General features: G+C 38.0%; 1 protein-coding gene and 1 pseudogene across 2 annotated transcripts in view; one reads left to right on the forward strand and one right to left on the reverse strand.

The window, feature by feature from the left end:
- LOC146454602 (lysosomal leucine aminopeptidase-like) overlaps nucleotides 1-19,054 on the reverse strand; it is a 66,885-nt gene that overhangs the window by 38,347 nt on the left and 9,484 nt on the right. Inside the window, exons 6-19 of one of the 2 annotated variants that reach the window (XR_014859226.1) lie at nucleotides 18,839-18,879; nucleotides 17,190-17,318; nucleotides 16,339-16,415; nucleotides 15,505-15,575; nucleotides 14,443-14,515; nucleotides 14,036-14,196; nucleotides 12,989-13,088; nucleotides 11,762-11,840; nucleotides 10,538-10,642; nucleotides 8,785-8,827; nucleotides 8,577-8,686; nucleotides 8,043-8,105; nucleotides 6,161-6,217; nucleotides 5,162-5,450 (exon numbers count right to left, since the gene is read on the reverse strand). Coding sequence is in view for 1 of the 2 variants with exons in the window: in XM_085095270.1 (XP_084951396.1) it covers nucleotides 5,403-5,450; nucleotides 6,161-6,217; nucleotides 8,043-8,105; nucleotides 8,577-8,686; nucleotides 8,785-8,827; nucleotides 10,538-10,642; nucleotides 11,762-11,840; nucleotides 12,989-13,088; nucleotides 14,036-14,196; nucleotides 14,443-14,515; nucleotides 15,505-15,575; nucleotides 16,339-16,415; nucleotides 17,190-17,318; nucleotides 18,839-18,879 (1,157 nt within the window). In the remaining variant the exon portion in view is untranslated. Of the gene's footprint in view, nucleotides 1-4,779; nucleotides 5,451-6,160; nucleotides 6,218-8,042; nucleotides 8,106-8,576; nucleotides 8,687-8,784; nucleotides 8,828-10,537; nucleotides 10,643-11,761; nucleotides 11,841-12,988; nucleotides 13,089-14,035; nucleotides 14,197-14,442; nucleotides 14,516-15,504; nucleotides 15,576-16,338; nucleotides 16,416-17,189; nucleotides 17,319-18,838; nucleotides 18,880-19,054 lie in introns of those variants that run through there. The other variant, XM_085095270.1, reaches the window with a different exon arrangement.
- Nucleotides 6,655-7,855, forward strand: LOC146454606 (uncharacterized; annotated as a pseudogene).

The following is a 19,054-nucleotide window of genomic DNA, read 5'->3' on the forward strand; positions in this document are numbered from 1 at the left end:
ATACATGAACCAAGATTTGAGACGATTTCTGGCAACATTCCGATCATATTTGAGGCGTTACAAAAATTGCTCAAGAGTCAGAAAACGTGAAATTACAACAACAAGGGAAGAAACTACATTTAAATGAAGGAAAATACAAATTGAAATGATGTCTTAGTACCTGAAGGGTAGATCCTTGTGCGGCAAATAAAAAACACAAGACGAAATAAATGGTCTACACTGTCCGTGTACGTGTATATGCTGACCGCGTGTCGAACTCAAAATAATGGCCAATGAACAAAAGGTTACTTAGTGTCAAATGAAATGTGATCTAAAACACGTGTCCTTGATCGGAAGTGCCTTCGTATTTGTGGCAATAATCAGTTAATAATCAATGTTCAAATCAAATTAACAAAATAAAGTCCAACGTCATTTATAACAATGACTTACAGTTCACAACAAAATATCTCATTCCGTCATTTCATAGTTGTTACGCTCAATGTTCAATGTCACATGGCTGAAGAACAAGTTAATTAAAGAGGAATTTCTTGCTAAAGAGTGAAGCATATTCAAAACAAACTTTTTTTTAGAGTTCGTAATATGGTATTGTACTTCAGCACATTGCGGACATCTGGAAAGCGTTAACTATATTGAACGGCCGAGTATCAGTTTACAGTAGCTTTGTTATTCTGGATCGCATTTTAAACACAATAAAATACCGCATAAAATAACATATGGCTTAGTTTCCATTCAAGGGTGGCCGCTTAATACAGGTAAAAATGACAAAGAAAGACAAACATAGGACTGCTACAGGGTGGCCGCGGCCGCTTAATAGAGGTGGCCGCCTAATACAGGTAACAAATACAGCGTTTGTATGAGCAAACAATCGGGACTTTGAAAACTGGCCGCTTAATAGAGGGTGGCCGCTTAATACAGGGCCGTTATATACAGGTTCGACTGTACTAAATAAAGGCAATGGAATCGAAAAATAAGGTAGCGTACTAAATGTGCTGCCGTTTTCCACCATATTTATTTCCCGAAGGCGAAGCCTACAAAATGGCCCGAAAACGAACGGAAGATTCTCATTTGGGGTCGACTGACGTCACGTCAGTTGGCGGAGGAGCCTGGCCTTGTGTCTGACGCAGCAATCTTGAGTGCAGCATTTTAGAGCACAAACTCTTTTGATGTACCTCCCCCAGCTCATTGCATCACCAAAACTTACATATATTTGTAAATTTTTGCAACCAAATGTTTCAGTAGGTCTTTCTTAGTGAGATTGACATCTTACCTTGCCAAGGTCATCAGCAAGATTCCTTTTAAGAAATACTCCTATTCAAATGATTATACTGCTTAAACAGATGTTGTGGATGAGAGGTCATGAGAGGGGTCAAACATTGTAGGTTAAGGGACAGGATACTTAGAGGAAGCAAGAAAACAAAACTCAGAAACTGAAAGTGACATTTTCTACGTTTAGGTTTCAGGAACTAGCGGATTGCTAATGCTAATGCATCAGTCAATTCCAGCTATGCCCATCCCCTCCCGGGCAATAGTGGGGCATTTTTCCACCATGTCCATCCCAAGGGTCGGGCTGATTAGCCTTCCCCCCAATTACCCCAGGGCATTTCACCATCTCACTTTTTTTCACCCTACAGCATTGTCGCTTCCTTAATGACAAATTCATTGGCAAATACAGTAAGTTTCTTATTGAATACGTCTAGATAGAACATAAAATGGGACGCTAGAGCTGTAGAATGACCTATTTTTGCACTAACTACGGGAAACAAGACCCAGCTGTGGCCTGAATTAGCTTAGATTTTACTGAAAGTAAGACGAGAAACGAAGAAAATAAAACATTTTTGACATGTGTGAGCTACCACCCCGGGGCATTTGAACAACTATTTTGTCCCGGCGGTGCGGCATTTGCCAGTTTATTTTAAAAAATCCTAATTCCCGGGGGTCAGCCCGGGGGGGGGGGGGGAGGGATGGGCACTGTTGGAATTGACTGATGCATAGTGAATATACTATAATGATTGACTTTCAACGATTATGATTGCGAGATTGTTTGAGGATGGTTTCTTCAGAATGTTTTTCTAGTTTTATGCGCGAATGCCCATTATTCGTTTGGTAGGATCACATTAAATTCATCTTAAACATGATTTGTTGTTTTCAGTCTTATTTTCTCTTCAAAGATAGTGGGAAATAGTATGAGAGAATCGCGAGTCTCGTTTGTCGAAGACTTTCACTGTCCCACTCTCTTTAAAGATGAAAAGTAACGACTGCTTACCGTCTGGTCTGTTAAATATTAAATTATGCGGCCAATGTGTTAGACTGCTAGTTTAACCTTTCTAAATAGTCGAGCAGCCGGGGTAATGAACCAAATTAATTTAAACTTTTCTTGCTCCACCAATCGACTATCAGAAGCGACTGCTATCAGTCTAGCATGTGTCTTACTCAGAAATGATGAGAACAGAAGTTCCCGTTCTTGGTTTAATGCGATCACTTGGAGTAACCTATCAGAACTCCAACCACACACTTCTGTATTGCGAATGTTCATTAAATAAACCAATACGACTCCCGGGGAACCTAGTATGGCCTCGTCCTAGGCGGCCTTTTAACCATGAATTATTTGAGTAGTTTAGAAAATGCCATTTGAGCAATAAGTAACGAGATACTGAGCTTGTTCTTCTAGGTTTCCGGTCTACAATTTTACTCGTAGATAAATCACAATCCTAAGGTAGAAATCAACTCATATTATGTTGGATGATTTTCTTCGTGCTAATTGTAGACAGGCAATTTAGTTTTTCTGTAACCTGTAACGCTGTTTCCCGCACAGTATCAGCACTTTTCCTGGGCTGAACAGCTGCAGAATCGTCCCTATACGCAGTCTCGATTTAAACTTGTAATAATCTGCGATGGTTTGGCCACGGCTTGCTTGTGTTTGTGATGATTGACCCAAAGGTTTACTTACAATTCGAATAAGCGCAAATTCGCACGCAATTAGCTGCAATTTCTTCACTGTTGGGCCATCGGACGTGCACAAGCTGTGCTTTAGAGATCCTTTTCGCAACTTGCCTTCTAATTGAGAAACCGTTCGGCCTCCCGACGAAAGTTGGCATGTGCCAGCTTCCGCCCGGGCTTTATTTCTGCGGATGAATGTTTCCCTGCAAAGTGGTCGCTCGCATTGCACGCGGCTGCCTTGTGGTAGGGAAGAGGGGCGAAAACGGGCCGCTTTTTTCTCTTAGTTTCGAACTTTGGTTCTTTTGGATACCGGAAGACCGCGAGCAGTCCAACAAATGAATGGAAATGTCAAAAGTATGCAGCAAAACGGCACTCGCTCTTCCTCCCTCGCGAAGGAGGAAGAGAGAGGAGCCTGGTAACGAGGTTGCCGCGCACCACACGTAAGTTAAGGGGAGAAAGAGCCTGTTAACAGTTACACAAGGTTTTCGTTCCGTTCTAGCGTACGCAAAGGACAGCTTAAGAAGTAGCCTGTGTAGCAGTCGTTTCTGTTTTCTTTTAGCCAAGCGGGGCAAGCGCGCGAGGTCATTGGGCAAAAGGAGAAAAAAAAGTAGGAGCGGGGAGGAGGGGCGGGGAAGGAAAGAAAACGCCTGCCGCTGAGCCCAGACATTTTACCGAACGCCCCTCTCCCCCGCTCCTACCTTTTTCGCTCCTTTTTGCCCAATGCACTCGCACACTTGCCCCGCTTGGCTGAAAGGAAACGGAAACGACTGCTACGCAGGCTACTTAAGAAGGAAGACGGCATACATATCTTACATATTACATGTCCCAGAAGGTAATAAACTTGCCTAGGCGACGTTAGTTCAAGTCGAAACCAGCGTCAAGATATTTAGTAAATAAACCCCTTCAGGCGGCTGGTATGTCGGCTGATAATGTCCGCGGCTGAGAGATTGTCCGAAAAATGAATATCTGGCCGAGAAGCGAAGCTTCGAGGGCAAATATGAAATTTTGAGGACAATCTCTCAGCCAAGGACATTATCAGCCGACATACCAGCAAGCCAGAAAGGGGTTTATTTATTTTATAACCCTCCTATTAATTTTTATATCGCGCGAAAACCGCTCGTAAAAAAGCCATTGCCGATCTGATGGCGGATGCACACGATTGACGTAAACAAGTACATTTGATTGGTTTACAGGAACTTTATTTTCACTGTGATTGGACCAAAATTTGACAAACTAACTCAGTCTGCGTAGGACTAAATCTGAAAGTCTACTCGTAACTTTCTTCACCTTCAAAGACGTCGACAGCATGTTTCGTTGACATTTTTGTACTTTCTGGAACAGCATTTGTGACCAGCCTTTTGCTGTAAACATGACTGGAAATCTAAAAAACGAGTTTGTTTTTCTTCCGTGTAAAATAATAAAGATGAAAAGGAGAAACTTTTGGGCTGGCTTTTTTCCGCTGGCTTTGTTTCTTTTCAATGGAAATAATAGGAGGGCAAATATCGACGCAGGCGGGGGTTATTGCGTGATAACCGTCCTGTGAATTTGCACGTGATGTAAAGTAGCCAATAAAATCGCGCAAAAATTAATGGGTGGGTTATAAGTAGACATAGCAAGCTGTTTATTGTATGGGTTATTTCCAAAAGGAGTTAAAACTGATTATTTTTTCTCTGTGCTCAGGATAACTCGAAACAGCTGAGAGACACGGGTCGCCCCGCACGCGGGGCTTGCGTTTCCACGGGGTTGTCTTGTTTTATGCAAGAGAATAGCGAAGATCAAGCAGTCGAGCATAAACGAAGCCAAACGAATCGAAAGCACACGGAAACAACCACAGAAATATGCTCACGGTTCGCAAAATCTCTTTGTTGCTACGACAACCAAGGGATAAAATGTTTTTATTTCGTGAATGTTTTACAGCGCTTCTACGTGCCAATTTTAATTTCCAAAATAATGATGCCATTTACAAATTTGAAATAAGCTATTTCTAATAAAATACATATTATTATCAATGTAATATATTGCTGTTATTTTAAAAATTTCTTGAGAGCTGTCTCACATATACAAAAAAAAAACAATTTAAAATTAGTGAATTGTAGAAAGGATTGAAAAAGGTAAAAAATTTCATGAGGAAGTTAGAACAGTTGTCACGAAAATTGACGTACCAATCAAAATACCTTTTTTTGATGAATGGAAAGTTTGGAAACCCAATGCAAAGTTGCCAAACCCCAATCAAAAATTCAAAGACTGTAACTAAGGTGCCAAACTTGTTCCCAGAGTCCTCTCTCTTGCTCCCTCGAGAATGGAGGGGGGAACGGGGAGGACTACGGGAATGAGGTTGTGGGTGCCCTGTGTAACGTTATTTTACTATTAACGATTTAATTGGAAAAAAAATGTATAAAAACACAATTCCAGTTCAAAATATTTCAAATCCGAATTGCGAGCTGATTCAGTTTGAGTGATCTCTCTCAAAGTTTCGGCTTCATGGTCACAAAATCAAAGTTGTAGCAGTCAGGCTGAAAAAAAAAAGAGCAATTATTGTTAAATTCTTTCCCTACAGTGCTAATATCTGTCATATCCTGTCGCATGTATTGCACAAACAACGCTAACGGCAGTAATGACCACAATTTTTCATTTTTTTTTTGTCTCAGTTTTAAGGTGGAGAGAATTGTTTTACCGTATTTGTTTTAGAATGATTTCGCTGCTTTTGAGCCTCTGTTTTATTTCACTCTCTGAACATAACACCTGCCATATACGGTATATTACTGTGCAACGAACTCAACCGGGGCCACCGAACAGAACGACACTTTGAAATTTAAAGAAATGTTCTCAAACTACTAAAGCCAGACTCCGTTGTTGTAAACGTGACCTGTGATTGGCTGATCAATGTTAGGTGGACCCAGTTGGGTTCGTTGCACTGTAATAGAAGGAAAACCCATGATAAAATGCCCACATCGAACATTGGTTGTATACACAACAACAAACCTCTTACGAGAGCCACATTCAACAAAAGATCGCTGTTTTATCCGAATTTTCCTTCACGTCGTTATTAGAAAGGCTTCCCCCCTCCCATTTTGTGTTTTTGGAGGGTTTGCAGCGTGAAATTATCTTTTATCTCAACAACTGGATTTTAGTGGATGAAAAAGTAACACTCAAATGAACTGAAAGTGGTTCATTCCCTTCTAAAAAATATCAGTCATATGAAATACCTAAAAATTCAACTTACCAAACCAACGTGCTTGTTTGGGAACGTGAAATTACTCCAACAAAATACAGGCAAACCCTACAACGACAGGGACAGAATATAAAAGCTTAAACATCACATAGGTGGGTGATGCTTTAATATCTTATTTTTTCATCTCATATTTTCAGGACCAAACAAAATGTTCGCCTAATTGTTTTAATATTATAGATCATGTTTCCACCAATTTTCAGCTCAAGATTAAAGAAGGGTACCAACCTACTTTAAACCAACAATTGTACCATGTAAATTAAAAACTCTCTTCACAGTCACACATGGCCACGTATTCTTAAATTATTCTGTTACATTTTTTTCTCATCAGTATTGCTATGTAATTTTTATAAATTCAATTTTGTACTTTACGATTCAAACTGAAACTGAAGATGACAAAAGAGCTGTTGAAACAACTGTTTAAACTAACAAACATCCAGACCTTTTGGCGATAACAAAAAAGTGTTTGTCATTGAAAAGGAAATAGGATGGCAGTAACACACAACCACTGCACACATTCCCATGCCATAGTATGCTTTTTATCCACAACATACTTTATTTCACGAGAAACTGCGTCAGGAAGTTTGTTCAGTCGCGGATGTTATCCGAACCGAGACAACAAGTTTTCTAAGAGCAAAGCTCACGAAAAACTTAGAGCTTTGAGAAACAGATAAAGTTCAAGGACTGACACGCGTGCATATTTTAAAGCCAAATAGAGGTTATTCGACAGGTATATTGTTTTCCAAATTTCTCACTCAAAGCGCGCGTAGGTTTTTCTATGAGAGTACAAGTAGGAGGTTGACTTTTCAGTGTTTTCTTGCACCTCTTTCGACAGGTATGTTGATATCCACGTCCGTTTCAACAGCAAAACGCTATTTATCTTGAAGTTTGAAAATAATATCTCTTATCACACTCAAGGAAATATCTGCGGATATGCCAGGTTTAGTTGAGAGATATTGCGTCACGTAACAAATTTTGACCAATCGCAAATATTCCATATAGTCATGCGCGTGGATATACCGTATTGATAGTCGATTGTAAATAAAGCAAACAAAGTGGTGGGCCTACTAAAGCGTACAGTTGGTTGCAAGAATAGGGAATTTTTCTCTAGAATGCTCTACAAGTCTTTGATTAGACCTGTCCTAGAATACGCATGCCCGGTATGGTCGCCCTATTGAGTTACAGATAAGTTGACAATCGAAAAAGTACAACGAAGAGCATCGAGAATCGCTCTCGGACAAAAACTACGCGAGATGTCATATGAAGAACGATGTATATTGCTAAATTGGAACACACTTCAGCATCGAAGAGAATACCTATCTGTAGTAGAATGTTACAACATAGTGTTTGGTCTAAATGGCCTAGACTGACGACTATTTCGAATTTTGTAGAAGTAAAAATACTAGAGCCAACCATCCATACAAAATGCAAACTAAATTAGCCAAAGTTAACTCCTTTAAGTACTCCTTCTTCGTGAGAATCGTCAAGGACTGGAACAGTTTGCCAAACCATCTTTTTGCGGACGAAATTAACGTTAACAAATTTAAAAAAGGCCTAAAAAGTGGATTTATTGACACAGAAGCCCATATTGAATTGAATATATTTTCATTTTAAATATCATTCTTACAAAACATTTTGAACTTGCACCAGTGATTTTAATCCGCGGTTTTTTTTTGTAATTTTTTTAATATTTTTAAAATGTTCAGTTAGGGGACCTTTGATAGGGATAACCTCGCGGTCCTCCTTTTCAATTTGTATCGTGTATCATGTTAATGAGCATATGTGTATTTGAATAAATTATTATTATTATTATTATTATTATTATTATTATTATTATTACTATTATTATCACGTGTTTATTTACGCTTCACGTTACCTGATATGTTGGCCCATTAATGGCGTCTGACATCATCACCTTTGCCATGGAAAAATCTGTCACCTAAAATATAAAACACAAATAATCAGGGTGGGACAATGAACCCAATCAATACAATCTTAGCTTCGACTCCTGATAGGAGCACTCGGATTTCCTTTTTCCGAATTTGCCTGTGTTATTACTGAATTATACATCATTCTCATTTATTCACCAGGCTTAAAATATTTCATCACATTATTTCCATTGCGCATATGCCACACATTGACATTCCAGTCCTGGCAGTATGCCTGATGTTTGTCCCATGAACCTAGTTTAATGGCCTTAGCACCCACGAGTCTCCTGTAGCTCAGTGGTAGAGCATCCGAACCAGTAATCGGAAGATTTTAGGTTGGACTCCTGATAGGAACACCCGGATTTCGCTTTTTCCGAATTTGCCTGTGTCTTCACTGAATAAAACATCATTCTCACAGTCAATGATGTCGAGGTTAATACTACACAGGTTTGCGCTGTACTCATGTAAGTTAAGCATTATACCTTAGTGTCGTAACATCCATTTGCGCTTCTGTCAGATGGGATGAGTAGATCACCTCGGGAGCAGATGGAGCTATATGGATTGTTATCTGAGTACTGATCATGAGGATAATCTGCAATGAAACACGAAACGAACGGAAAACATAAAAACCAAGGAAATATTTAAAACAGGTCAACATGACGGAAAAAATCAAATAAACAAACAACATACCATTGTAGCGTAGGATATATTTCATTGACTTAAGATCCACAACCTAACAAAAAGATTTTTAAAGTTATGTGTTCAAATAGCCATGAAATATTAAACAGTTTTAAAACATTTTCTTTACAGTGTTGCACACTGCTGCCACTGCACAAAGGCTTTTCTTTGTCTTTAACAACTTTCTACTGGCTTCTGTTCCACTCGACATGGAAGCCAGCTTTTAGCTGTTACTGGCCAGTGTTTTAAACTGATAAAAAGTTGTATGTATGTAGAATTAGCGTGGGAAGCAAAATCGAATGTTCACTCTAACACACAATTCTTGCAGTTTCTTGAAATTGGAAGCCATCACAACACCACGAAAATATGTCAAAACGGTTTTGAAAAAATATCCTAAAACTTTACCCAGCGGTAATGATAACAAAAGGCGGCTTGGGGCAGAGATGAAGGACCATTTACTAGTGTTTGCTCTAATTCATTCAAAGGTCTTTTCATATCTTTCTTTCATTCTTGTAAATTTAGGCGATCAGTAATAATATATATATCAAGAAAAAAAGCTGACGGACCCATCATCACTAAAGTAATCTCCATGTCAGTCTGAATCAGTATTTTACTCAGTCCAACATTCATTAATCAGCATCTCGATCTTTACTACTGCAGCATAGAATTAAGGTGATCGGATATAAAGGAAACTATCAACTAAAAATATTAGGAACCTTAAGATATGGGTACTTCAAATTCAAATTCAAATCCAAATTGCTCCACTCCAGATAAGCTCTAGTATGGCACATAGTTTGACCAAAACCCCAAGGAAACAAGGAATAAGTTTCTAATTTTTCATTAAAATGCATTGTGACCTAGACAAAAGAGGAATTGATGGCTGACTGAATTCTTTTGTTTACTGACGGTAATGCTAAATTTGAGTTGGTTCAGTTTTAGCTTGTGTTCGATTGACCGTATTCCGGAATAAGAATAATCGGACTAGCTGGTAGATTTCTCTTTTTAAATAACTTTAGGAAGACATTTCTGCAGGCTTTCGCTGATTCACGATAATTTAAGAGCCATTTTGTACTCCGGTAACTCCTAAAACCGCTTTTGAGGGATTTCATGTCATCATGGTATGTTTTCCTATTCCGGAATAGGGTCAATCGAACGCACCCTCAATAAAAAGGGGTAGGTTAATTCTTTCCATTAAAGCGTTCGTCTTAGAAACTAAACAAGGAAGTTTCATACATGAAACAAGTCTCTGTACCAAAATATTATATTTTGGATTCCAACCGTAACTCTAGATTCTGAATTCTAGAAAACAGAGTAAGTGTGCACCTTACTTGTAAGGTGATTATCTAACACACACAGGCAGGATTTGAAAAGTCCTAATCAGATCTCAATCTCATTATTGTCCTCAGATCTAAGTTGTCGGATGTCCCAATGTGCACTTCCACCAATTGCAACAAATAAGCTTGCGTTTGATTGACCTAATTCCGGAAAAATAATGGACGGAAAATCTGTTAGATTTTTCTTTTCAAGTACATTTGGGAAGACTTTTCCGCAACGTTCGCTGACACATGATAATTTACGAGCGATTTTGTATTCCAGTTACTCCTAAAACCTCTTTTGAGGAATTTCTAGTAATCATTGTAGGCATTCCTAATCCGGAATAGGGTCAATTGAACGCACCCCGGCTAAGAGTGCTCAGTAGTCATGGATAAATCAAGGATTCAGTTATAACTAATTTAATATTAACAGTGTTGAGCTGCTTGAGTACCTTTCCTTGATCCCGCCGGAATATCTCTGCTCTAGGAGACAGCTCGTACGAATATAATAATCCATGTTTTTTCACAAACTCGGGATAGCCACTAAGATTGTAAATCTAATAAAAATAAAGAATGATAGTCAAGCAGGAAAGTAACTAAACTATGTTAAGTTTGTTACACAAATGGGAATAAAAGTAGCTATATGACGCTGTGTTCTTGAGTTGGAAGAGATCTGATTTGCAGTTTTAAATCATTATTTATCAGCAAACTTGAAAGCTTCCGTCTCTTGGTCTAATTAGGTTTTTGTAGTATGTGTACACATATCTCTAATATCTTTAAAACAACCAGTCTGTGTACCTTAATTTTCAGTAGCAAATTTTTCGTTATGAATTTATGCATTCACCACTTCTGCGGTATAGACTCAATAAACGGAATAACAACAAACTTGACTGCCTTTACCGGAGGAAACAAGTTTGTTACACAACTAAATATTTTGCCTTTGTAATAACCAGGGATGCTTTCCATTCAGCCAAAATTCCACTATTTCCGTTTCAACTGGCTGCAGTGGAAATTACTGTCCAATCTGCACAAAATTTCCAATTCCATTTTGCAGGCTTTGTATGCCACTACGTAAGTTTTTTGAGCTACCAATGAGAAAGCATATTTGCACCTGATTCCATCAATTTTGATAAGGGCAATTTCTGGAATAACAAACCTAAAATTTTGGCTGAATGGAAAGTGTCCCCTTCCCCTCCCCCCGGATAACCTTTAACCACAACGGTCTGACACAAAGGATAATTAATATTTTGAAAACTGACCAAATATCGAAAAAAAAGAAAAAAGAAAACCATCAAATATTACAAGTAATTGAAGGGTTTTTCATTTGTGTCTAATGCCTTCCAGGTGGTCCTCAATCTAGTCAGAACATCAACTTTTTGTTTTTTGTTTTTTTGTTGCTTGTTTACGCTAATTGGGTTTTATAGAAAAACGAGGCCAAAATATCGAATCAGCGAAAGAAAAGCAGAAACACACACGCTTTGGAGCGAAGCAAACTCAGAGCGATGTTGTTTGATTAAATTGAAGGCCAATCACACGTAAAAATTCAGGCTTTTTCGAGCGAAACAAAAACTTGACCTAAAATTCAACATTAGACGGCAATACTCTCTGCCCTTCAATTGTAAACACGTAACTTTTATTGTCCGCACTGTTGAAATAAACCTGAGGTTTTGACCTACCTCCTCAAAGAAAGGAACATTGTAAGACGGCCAATATCCTTCTCTAAGGATCTCAGTTTGATCTCCACTGACCACATGCCTGAAAGGTCACATTAGTATTATCAATCATTATGTCAGTTGTGTATCATTCATGTTGCTTGTCAATCATAACGTCACCAACATGTCAATCATGATCTGTCAGTTACATCATCTTTTATTTGTTGTGTCAATCATAATCTGTCACTAGCATGTGAATTATGTTTCCTGTCAATAATCACTTGTCACATATTGATCAAGTTACTTGACAGTCAGTCATCTGTCAGCGACATGTCAATCATGCACCTCAACAGTCACCTTCAGCCCTTACATGGCAATCCCTTTTGGTTACTTATCAATCATCGCCTGTTTCTCATTTGTCAGTTACGTTACTTGCAGGCCAATAATGAAATTCTCTAACGGTTTCATTTGCGATGGATAGTAGCTTCATCGACTGGCCAGTCATAATACAACAACTCTGAAAAGCCTTCTTCTCTTCATTATTTTATTGATTAACTAACGACGGTGCCTACTAATGCCGAAGTATTTTTATGTGGTTTATGATTATGCGGGAAAAGCAGATCTTACCAAGGGCTATGGAAATGCAAAAAGAAAATTGGGGGGAACCACCCTTTTTTTTTAGAGATAATTAAGCAACAATTACTCTAAAAAGCAGTAAAATACAAAGCAATGTATGGCCTGTTTTTTTCCAAATTGAAGCTTTATTATCTCTGAACAATGCATGGTTACCCCCAATTTTCTTTTTGGATACCAGAAGCACTTGCTAAGTTCTGCTTTCTCCGCATAGTTTCAAACTGCGCAAAAATATCCCTGTATTAGTAGGCACCACCCTTGGAAACCTGAGTATCTCGAGATGCGCAGAACGTACGTGCAGTAACAATCCTTAATTTATTTATTTACTTGTGTTACGACTGACTTGCCTATAGACTTGCAATTAATATTTGAAGGCCAGCTTCGCTTTCACTCAAAGGCCAGTTCACTTTAGCACACACCTGTAAAATGGCCTATTGTAAAGTTCCACAATTGCCTTTAATTCTGGACAGTTCATTACCCTGCCTACAACAGTTCAAGATTTCATTTTGTTTGGCGGTTGTTTAAGCCACCAGAGTGTCAAAATATATAAAACGTCTAAATGTGCAGAGACTTGCCACCTTTTTTTAAAAGCATGCCACAAAGTCTCTCGGTACAAACCCTGGTATCTGTTCCACTATCCACAGGGCTCCTTTGAGTAAGGTTTTCTTCAATTCCACCTTCTTCAGATCCAGGAGCATGTATTGATTGTTATAAGTACCTGAAAAAAAAAAAGAAAAAGAAAACAAGTCAAACTAGTAATGATCAAAGATTAGGGAGTGTGTTTGATGATCTTGATTCCACACTCTTTCTCCTTTACCAAGTTGGTGATGATGTCATCTGCCCCTGCTAAATCCGCGGGGGTGCCAGATACGCGTCCCCAGATTCATTCATTCACGGCAATCAATGTTGGTTGTCCCATACAATCTCGACTCCAGTCAAAGAATAAAAATTGATTGGTCGACTTGGGACATAAAACCCAAAGCCAACTCTCTCATTTCTTATGTACAGTTAAGGCACCATCATTAGCATAAGATACATTTGATGTTAAATGAAGTAACATGGCAAGTCTTTTCTGGGGGCCAGACTTGATCATCCTAGATGATCCAGCGAGAAGGGCTCCAGCCAAAACCTTCACTGGTTACTTAAAGGGGAGGTGTTAACAGGATTTGCTGTTATTTCAAAAACCCCAAAACGTTTTTTCTTTTCTCTTCTTGAAGAATAAAAAAATGGTCCAGCTTTGCTACAAATTACCACCCTAATGTACTTGAACTGTCTGAGTGAACAATAGGTTAGAATGGATTCCAGCCTAAAAAAAGTTTGGCTAACATTTTCCAAGTTCTCACATTTTTCTTTCCAAAATGCGCTAGACCTGAGTTCACGAATTCTTCCTATTCAAAAATTCAAATGATTCCTTCTCTTGGTGTTCTAGAATAATTGTATTGTATCATATCGTATCACATCAGATTGTAACGTATGGCGTGGCATGGCATGGCACGGCATGGCATGGCATGGCATGGCATGGCATGGCACGGCATGGCATGGCATGGTATGGTATGGTATGGTAGCAGGTGTCCATAGAGAGGGTGGATTTAATTCAACTGTCCATCGGGGATTTGATCAGTCCTTGTGCATGGGCAACCTTAAAAGCAAGCAGGATTTCAATACCTGAGTTGTACTGTTTATAAACGTCTGCCCATTCACTGCCACTGTGAGCCATCAAGTTAGCAAGGCGCACTCTGTGCCAGGTCAGTAGGGATTCAGGTGAGACATACTCCAACAGAGAAGTGTTAAACACGTCGTTTGTCGTCTGAAGCATGACCAGGCCACTAAACAGGTACAAGACATTGGTTTAGATACAAGTTAATTCAGGCAACAATATCTATTTCATAAATTGGTCATGCTCAGTTAATTTTATACTCATGTTCAGCACTGTCATATAAAAATGCCAGCCCAGCTAACAATTCAACACGATTTACATCACAAGCTGTTGCCCAATACACTAGCTGCCTGTTTGTTGATAAATTCCTGTACAAATCTTTGTATTTATTTCTACCCTCAGGGCCAGGTCTTACCTGTCCATGATATAAAAGTCATCCAATGATACCAAGAAGCCAGGGTAACTTGAAAAAGACATTCTCTTAGCAGCTGTTAAATATTTATAAAAGGTAGGATGTTAAGTACGACTTCAAGCCTTAAATAACCCCTTCATTCCCAAGACCAACTGCATGTTTAAAACTGGGGAAAAATTCTTACAACACATTTTGTGAATTACACTTCCTTTTTTCATTTTCCTATCCACAGGTCAGTATTAATATCACTCGTCATTACAAGTAAAATAAATCACTGGTAAGCCACATATGCGTCAAATCGAGTTTGTTTTTTGTTTGCATTGCATGTGTTTGACTCATATTTTTGTTTCTTAAATTCACTTATTCAATACTCAGCAAAAGCAGGAGAGAAAATGTAGCCATGATGCATTACGAATTCACAGTAATTAAGATGCAATATTGTGTACGCAAGGTAACGTAATGCAGGGGGTAGGGTAAAAAAAGTTCTTGTCATTCTGTGATTGAACATTTTCACTAAGGACAAATTTAACTGAATAAACTAGCTGATAAAGACAGTGTCAGTAGCAATCAATCACTCATTGCAGCTTTGAAAAAAAAAACTCCATGACTTTTCCTATTTTTTCCAGACTTGATCTTTATTTTCAATACCCTGAATTCCAGGTCTGGAAAACTAGTTTGCAGATTTTCATACTTTTTGAAGAACCATGTAATTAACAGTCATATAGCTAGAGCAGTTTTCAATTAAGAGTCAAAAGTAATTTCGCGTTTGCTTTGGTTTTGCATTACTACGCTCTGTGATTGGTTAACAAAACTTGCGCCACTTTATTAACCAATGGGAATCCAAACCAAAACCAATTGTGTTTTGGACGCACACGTTTTCACGCGTTTGGTGCCAGTTAATGTATTTGCTTTGAATTCTGATTGGCTCGTTGTGTTGTTTACATCTGTTGCGATTGGCCAGAGTAATTACTTTGGTTTGGTTTTACAACACTCAATAATTGGAAACTGCTCTACATGTATATATGCTTTAAACATTCCAGAAGTGTAAGCATCATATATACAGACCTTGGCTAGGGTTTCCCAAGTTGAAAAAGTAATGTTTATAAATCCTCATTGTTGAACTGTAAGCAAACCAGCTAAAAAACAAGTCAAACGTCATGATCAGACATATAAAAAGTTGAAGAGTGTGGTGGAAAGGGAATCAGCTGTATGGCACTGCATTCTGATTTAGAAACGGTCAGTTTCATTTACACTTTGGTGGACTTTGATTGTTCATTAAGGGACGTATACAAAACATGGACCCACGGTCCATGGACCACCTCATGGACCCAGTCCACAGGGGTGGTCCATGGACCGGGTCCACATTGGTGGTCCATGGACCTGGGTCCGTGTTTTGTATACGTCCGTTCATTAAGATGTTCTTTGATACAGATAAAAGATCTTAATTAGAATCCTGAAGACATTGGAGCAAATTATCGTACATTATCATCATCAAACTAAAGCAATGATAATGTTGTAGTTCAGTTTCCTCCTGGGTTGAAATTTTATTTTCCACAGTGTTTCAAATGTGATATTTCAAGATCACAACAACCACAAGACAAACCAAGTGCTCACCATTATTTTAGTGGCATCGCATGTACGTACATTACAGCCCCTAAATTCACGAGGGTCTGCACCGTAATGTATATTACATCAAACTCATTATCATACATTACCCTACCTAAGAACAATTTACAAAGATATAATTATTTCAACAATGGATAAATTTGAACCACAACACATACACATACAGCTATAATATAGTATTTCTAAATAAAAGCTATTAATTAATTCATATTTAATGGTACCTCAGAAGCCTCAGAACGTTAAGCACATATTTATGTAGTGTACACATAGTACCTTGAATGTCCTGCAAAAATATTTTCATATCCTGGAAGAACTTTTATTAGAGCAGAACAGTGTCCCATTCGTCCCACCTTGGGTGTAAAAAAAAAGATTCAACATCAGTTGCAGCAGATCTATACTCATATATTAAGCAATAATATTATTATGTGAATTTCTCCTCTATGCAGATAACTAACTATCAGAATTGAAACTGAGTTTGATGATCTGCCAAAACAAAGCTTAGAGATGCTGATATTTCCTTAAGATAAGATTTAAAGGGGAAGTGTCATGGGGTTTTTGACCTCTGTTGTTAAAAATGATGGAATAAGACCTTTACCTTGCTACAAAATAATTCTAGAACAATGAGAGGCGAGAAATCAACTCAATTCTTGACAGGAACAACCTCGTACGCTGTTCTGGCGCATTTTGGAAACAAAAAATAAGAAAACTTGAAAATCAGCGTAACATTTTTCAAGTTTCAATCCATTCTTACCTACTCTGTCTCTAGCCAGAGGCACTAATCAACAGTTTTATTGCACTGGGGTGATAATTTATAACAAAACTAGACTATTATTCTTTTGTTTCTGTTGCCAGACAAACATTTTTGGGTTTTGAAATGACATCAAATTTTCCTAATACTTCGCCTTTAATATTAACATCACAAATTTAAATTACATTTGCCCTGACTTCAAAAATGCCAATCTTTTTAAAATAGGGTAAAACATTGATTCCTTCCTCTTCCTCTACTAACTTTAAAACAAACCTTAAATGATGTAACTCCAACTTACTATTAATACTATAAAACCTAGCTTATTGACAATGACCTTATAAATTAATCACTGATCAAGAAAAATGGTAACACCTACCCTGGCTAAAATCTCATTTTTGGTCATTTTGCTCCAGTCAGGGCGTCCTTGTGGGTTAAGTACATCACTCAGTGTAAGGTAATCACCAACACCATTTAAGAGTTGGAAAGCAAACTTGTCTAAAGGCACCTTAAAAACAATAATCACTGATAAATTTGAAATTTAAAACTGATCAAGTTTTGGTTCAATACCCAAAAATATGACAAGAATGGTTGGTTGCCTACTGGTAATCATTGGTAAACAAGTTTTATGGTCATTTTTTTCAACGTAGGTTACCATAGCAATGGCCCTAATTAGAGCCTTAAGGGATTACAACACAAAAACGAGCTCAGTTACCCCCAATTTTTTACTTTCAAATTGTGATCAGCATGATAAGATGTAACTTTGTACAAAGTTTTAAAAAATGTAGGGAGGGGTACAGAGCCACCTTAAATTTTCAATGCATTAATTAAGTGGCTGTCACTTGCATGATGCGCCACTTCTAGAGATACCCTTTCTTCACCTTTTTTTTTATTGTTATTCTTATTATTTTCTGTAGTTTTTCTGTCAGTCACCCACCCCATACCTCCAGGTGTTGCTCAGTCAAAAAGTGGCAATCTGGTGGTCGCAAGTTCGAGTCCCGGTTAAGGCAGAGAAAACTTTTTGCACAATTTGTTTTTGTTTCTTCCTTTTCAAAAGCTAAGTGCTCTAAAGACTCCAGGCAATGTAAATAAAAAAAATTTAAAAAATAAGGAAATTATGGTAAATTCTGCAGCCATGTTAAGAAAGCTAGGCAAGTGGGTTTTCACACAGCAAATATCTGGTAAATGTTAAAAAACTTGTAACTCTTTGACTGTTGGAGATACTGGTGAGATTTATTTCAGAAAGGCTCAAAGAAATGCATCAAAACCTACAGCAGGTACTTGCCCACTTCAGCCAAAAAAGCCAAATGCATGGGAAGACTGACAACAGTGCGAAGTTTATTCCTACACTTATGGTTGAACTTTTGATTGAAGTGAATATTAATTTCCCATACAAAATTTACAAATCAACACCAGGTCCCTGTCATTTGATATTGAGCTTGGGCTACCTCTGATGAGACACTGGCATTTCTGAACAGAGAGAATGCTGGGATTGAGGAGGGGGGCAGGAACCTTATTAAGGGACTAAAACTACTTAGACAATTAGCTCAATTACAGCAAGGGAAAGTTAAAAAAGGTCTGGGAGGCGTACAATGGGGCCTTTATGGCTGTCTCGTTCAAGCTATTCGCTGATGGACTGAAATTAATGGGGTTTGGCCACAAAGTTTGTTTTTGTTTCGGCGGGAGGGGGCGGACCTACAATAGCCCATGAGAACCCACAAGCAGTGTTTACTGATTTTATCAATAAAAACAAAGCAATAATTTAAAAAATTAAGTCAGTCCAACTTTTTCAAGATGAAATTTGTTTCCACCCTTAATCTTGTCAACCTTAAGTAGCCTGATGCACTTGACAATTCATTCAGTCTACTTTCTGTACTAACACTAGTTAGAATAGCCATTTTTAGCACAAGCCAGCATACACAGGGTCTTATTGAAAACATTGCAACTCCGTCAAATTCTTTTAGGTTTCACTGGGCCGGAAAGAATTAAAAATTAAAAAAAACACAATGTGGCAGTTATTATTAGTACCTTCTTAGTGGCTGGGTAGTCTGAATAACCACTTATTAGACCTGAAACATAAAAATAATTAGGAAGAATTCAAAGAAAAAGAACAGCAAAAACAGTTTTATAAATATTTTTTGCCTTTCATAACACTATAATACTGAAATATTATTTGCTTAGTAATATTTTTCATTTCAAGAGAAATTGTTCATTGTTACCATTTTTAGTGTAACTTGAATATAG

Source organism: Pavona decussata, unplaced genomic scaffold, assembly GCF_977016875.1.
Source record: "Pavona decussata unplaced genomic scaffold, jaPavDecu1.1 SCAFFOLD_300, whole genome shotgun sequence".
Lineage (NCBI taxonomy): Eukaryota > Metazoa > Cnidaria > Anthozoa > Scleractinia > Agariciidae > Pavona > Pavona decussata.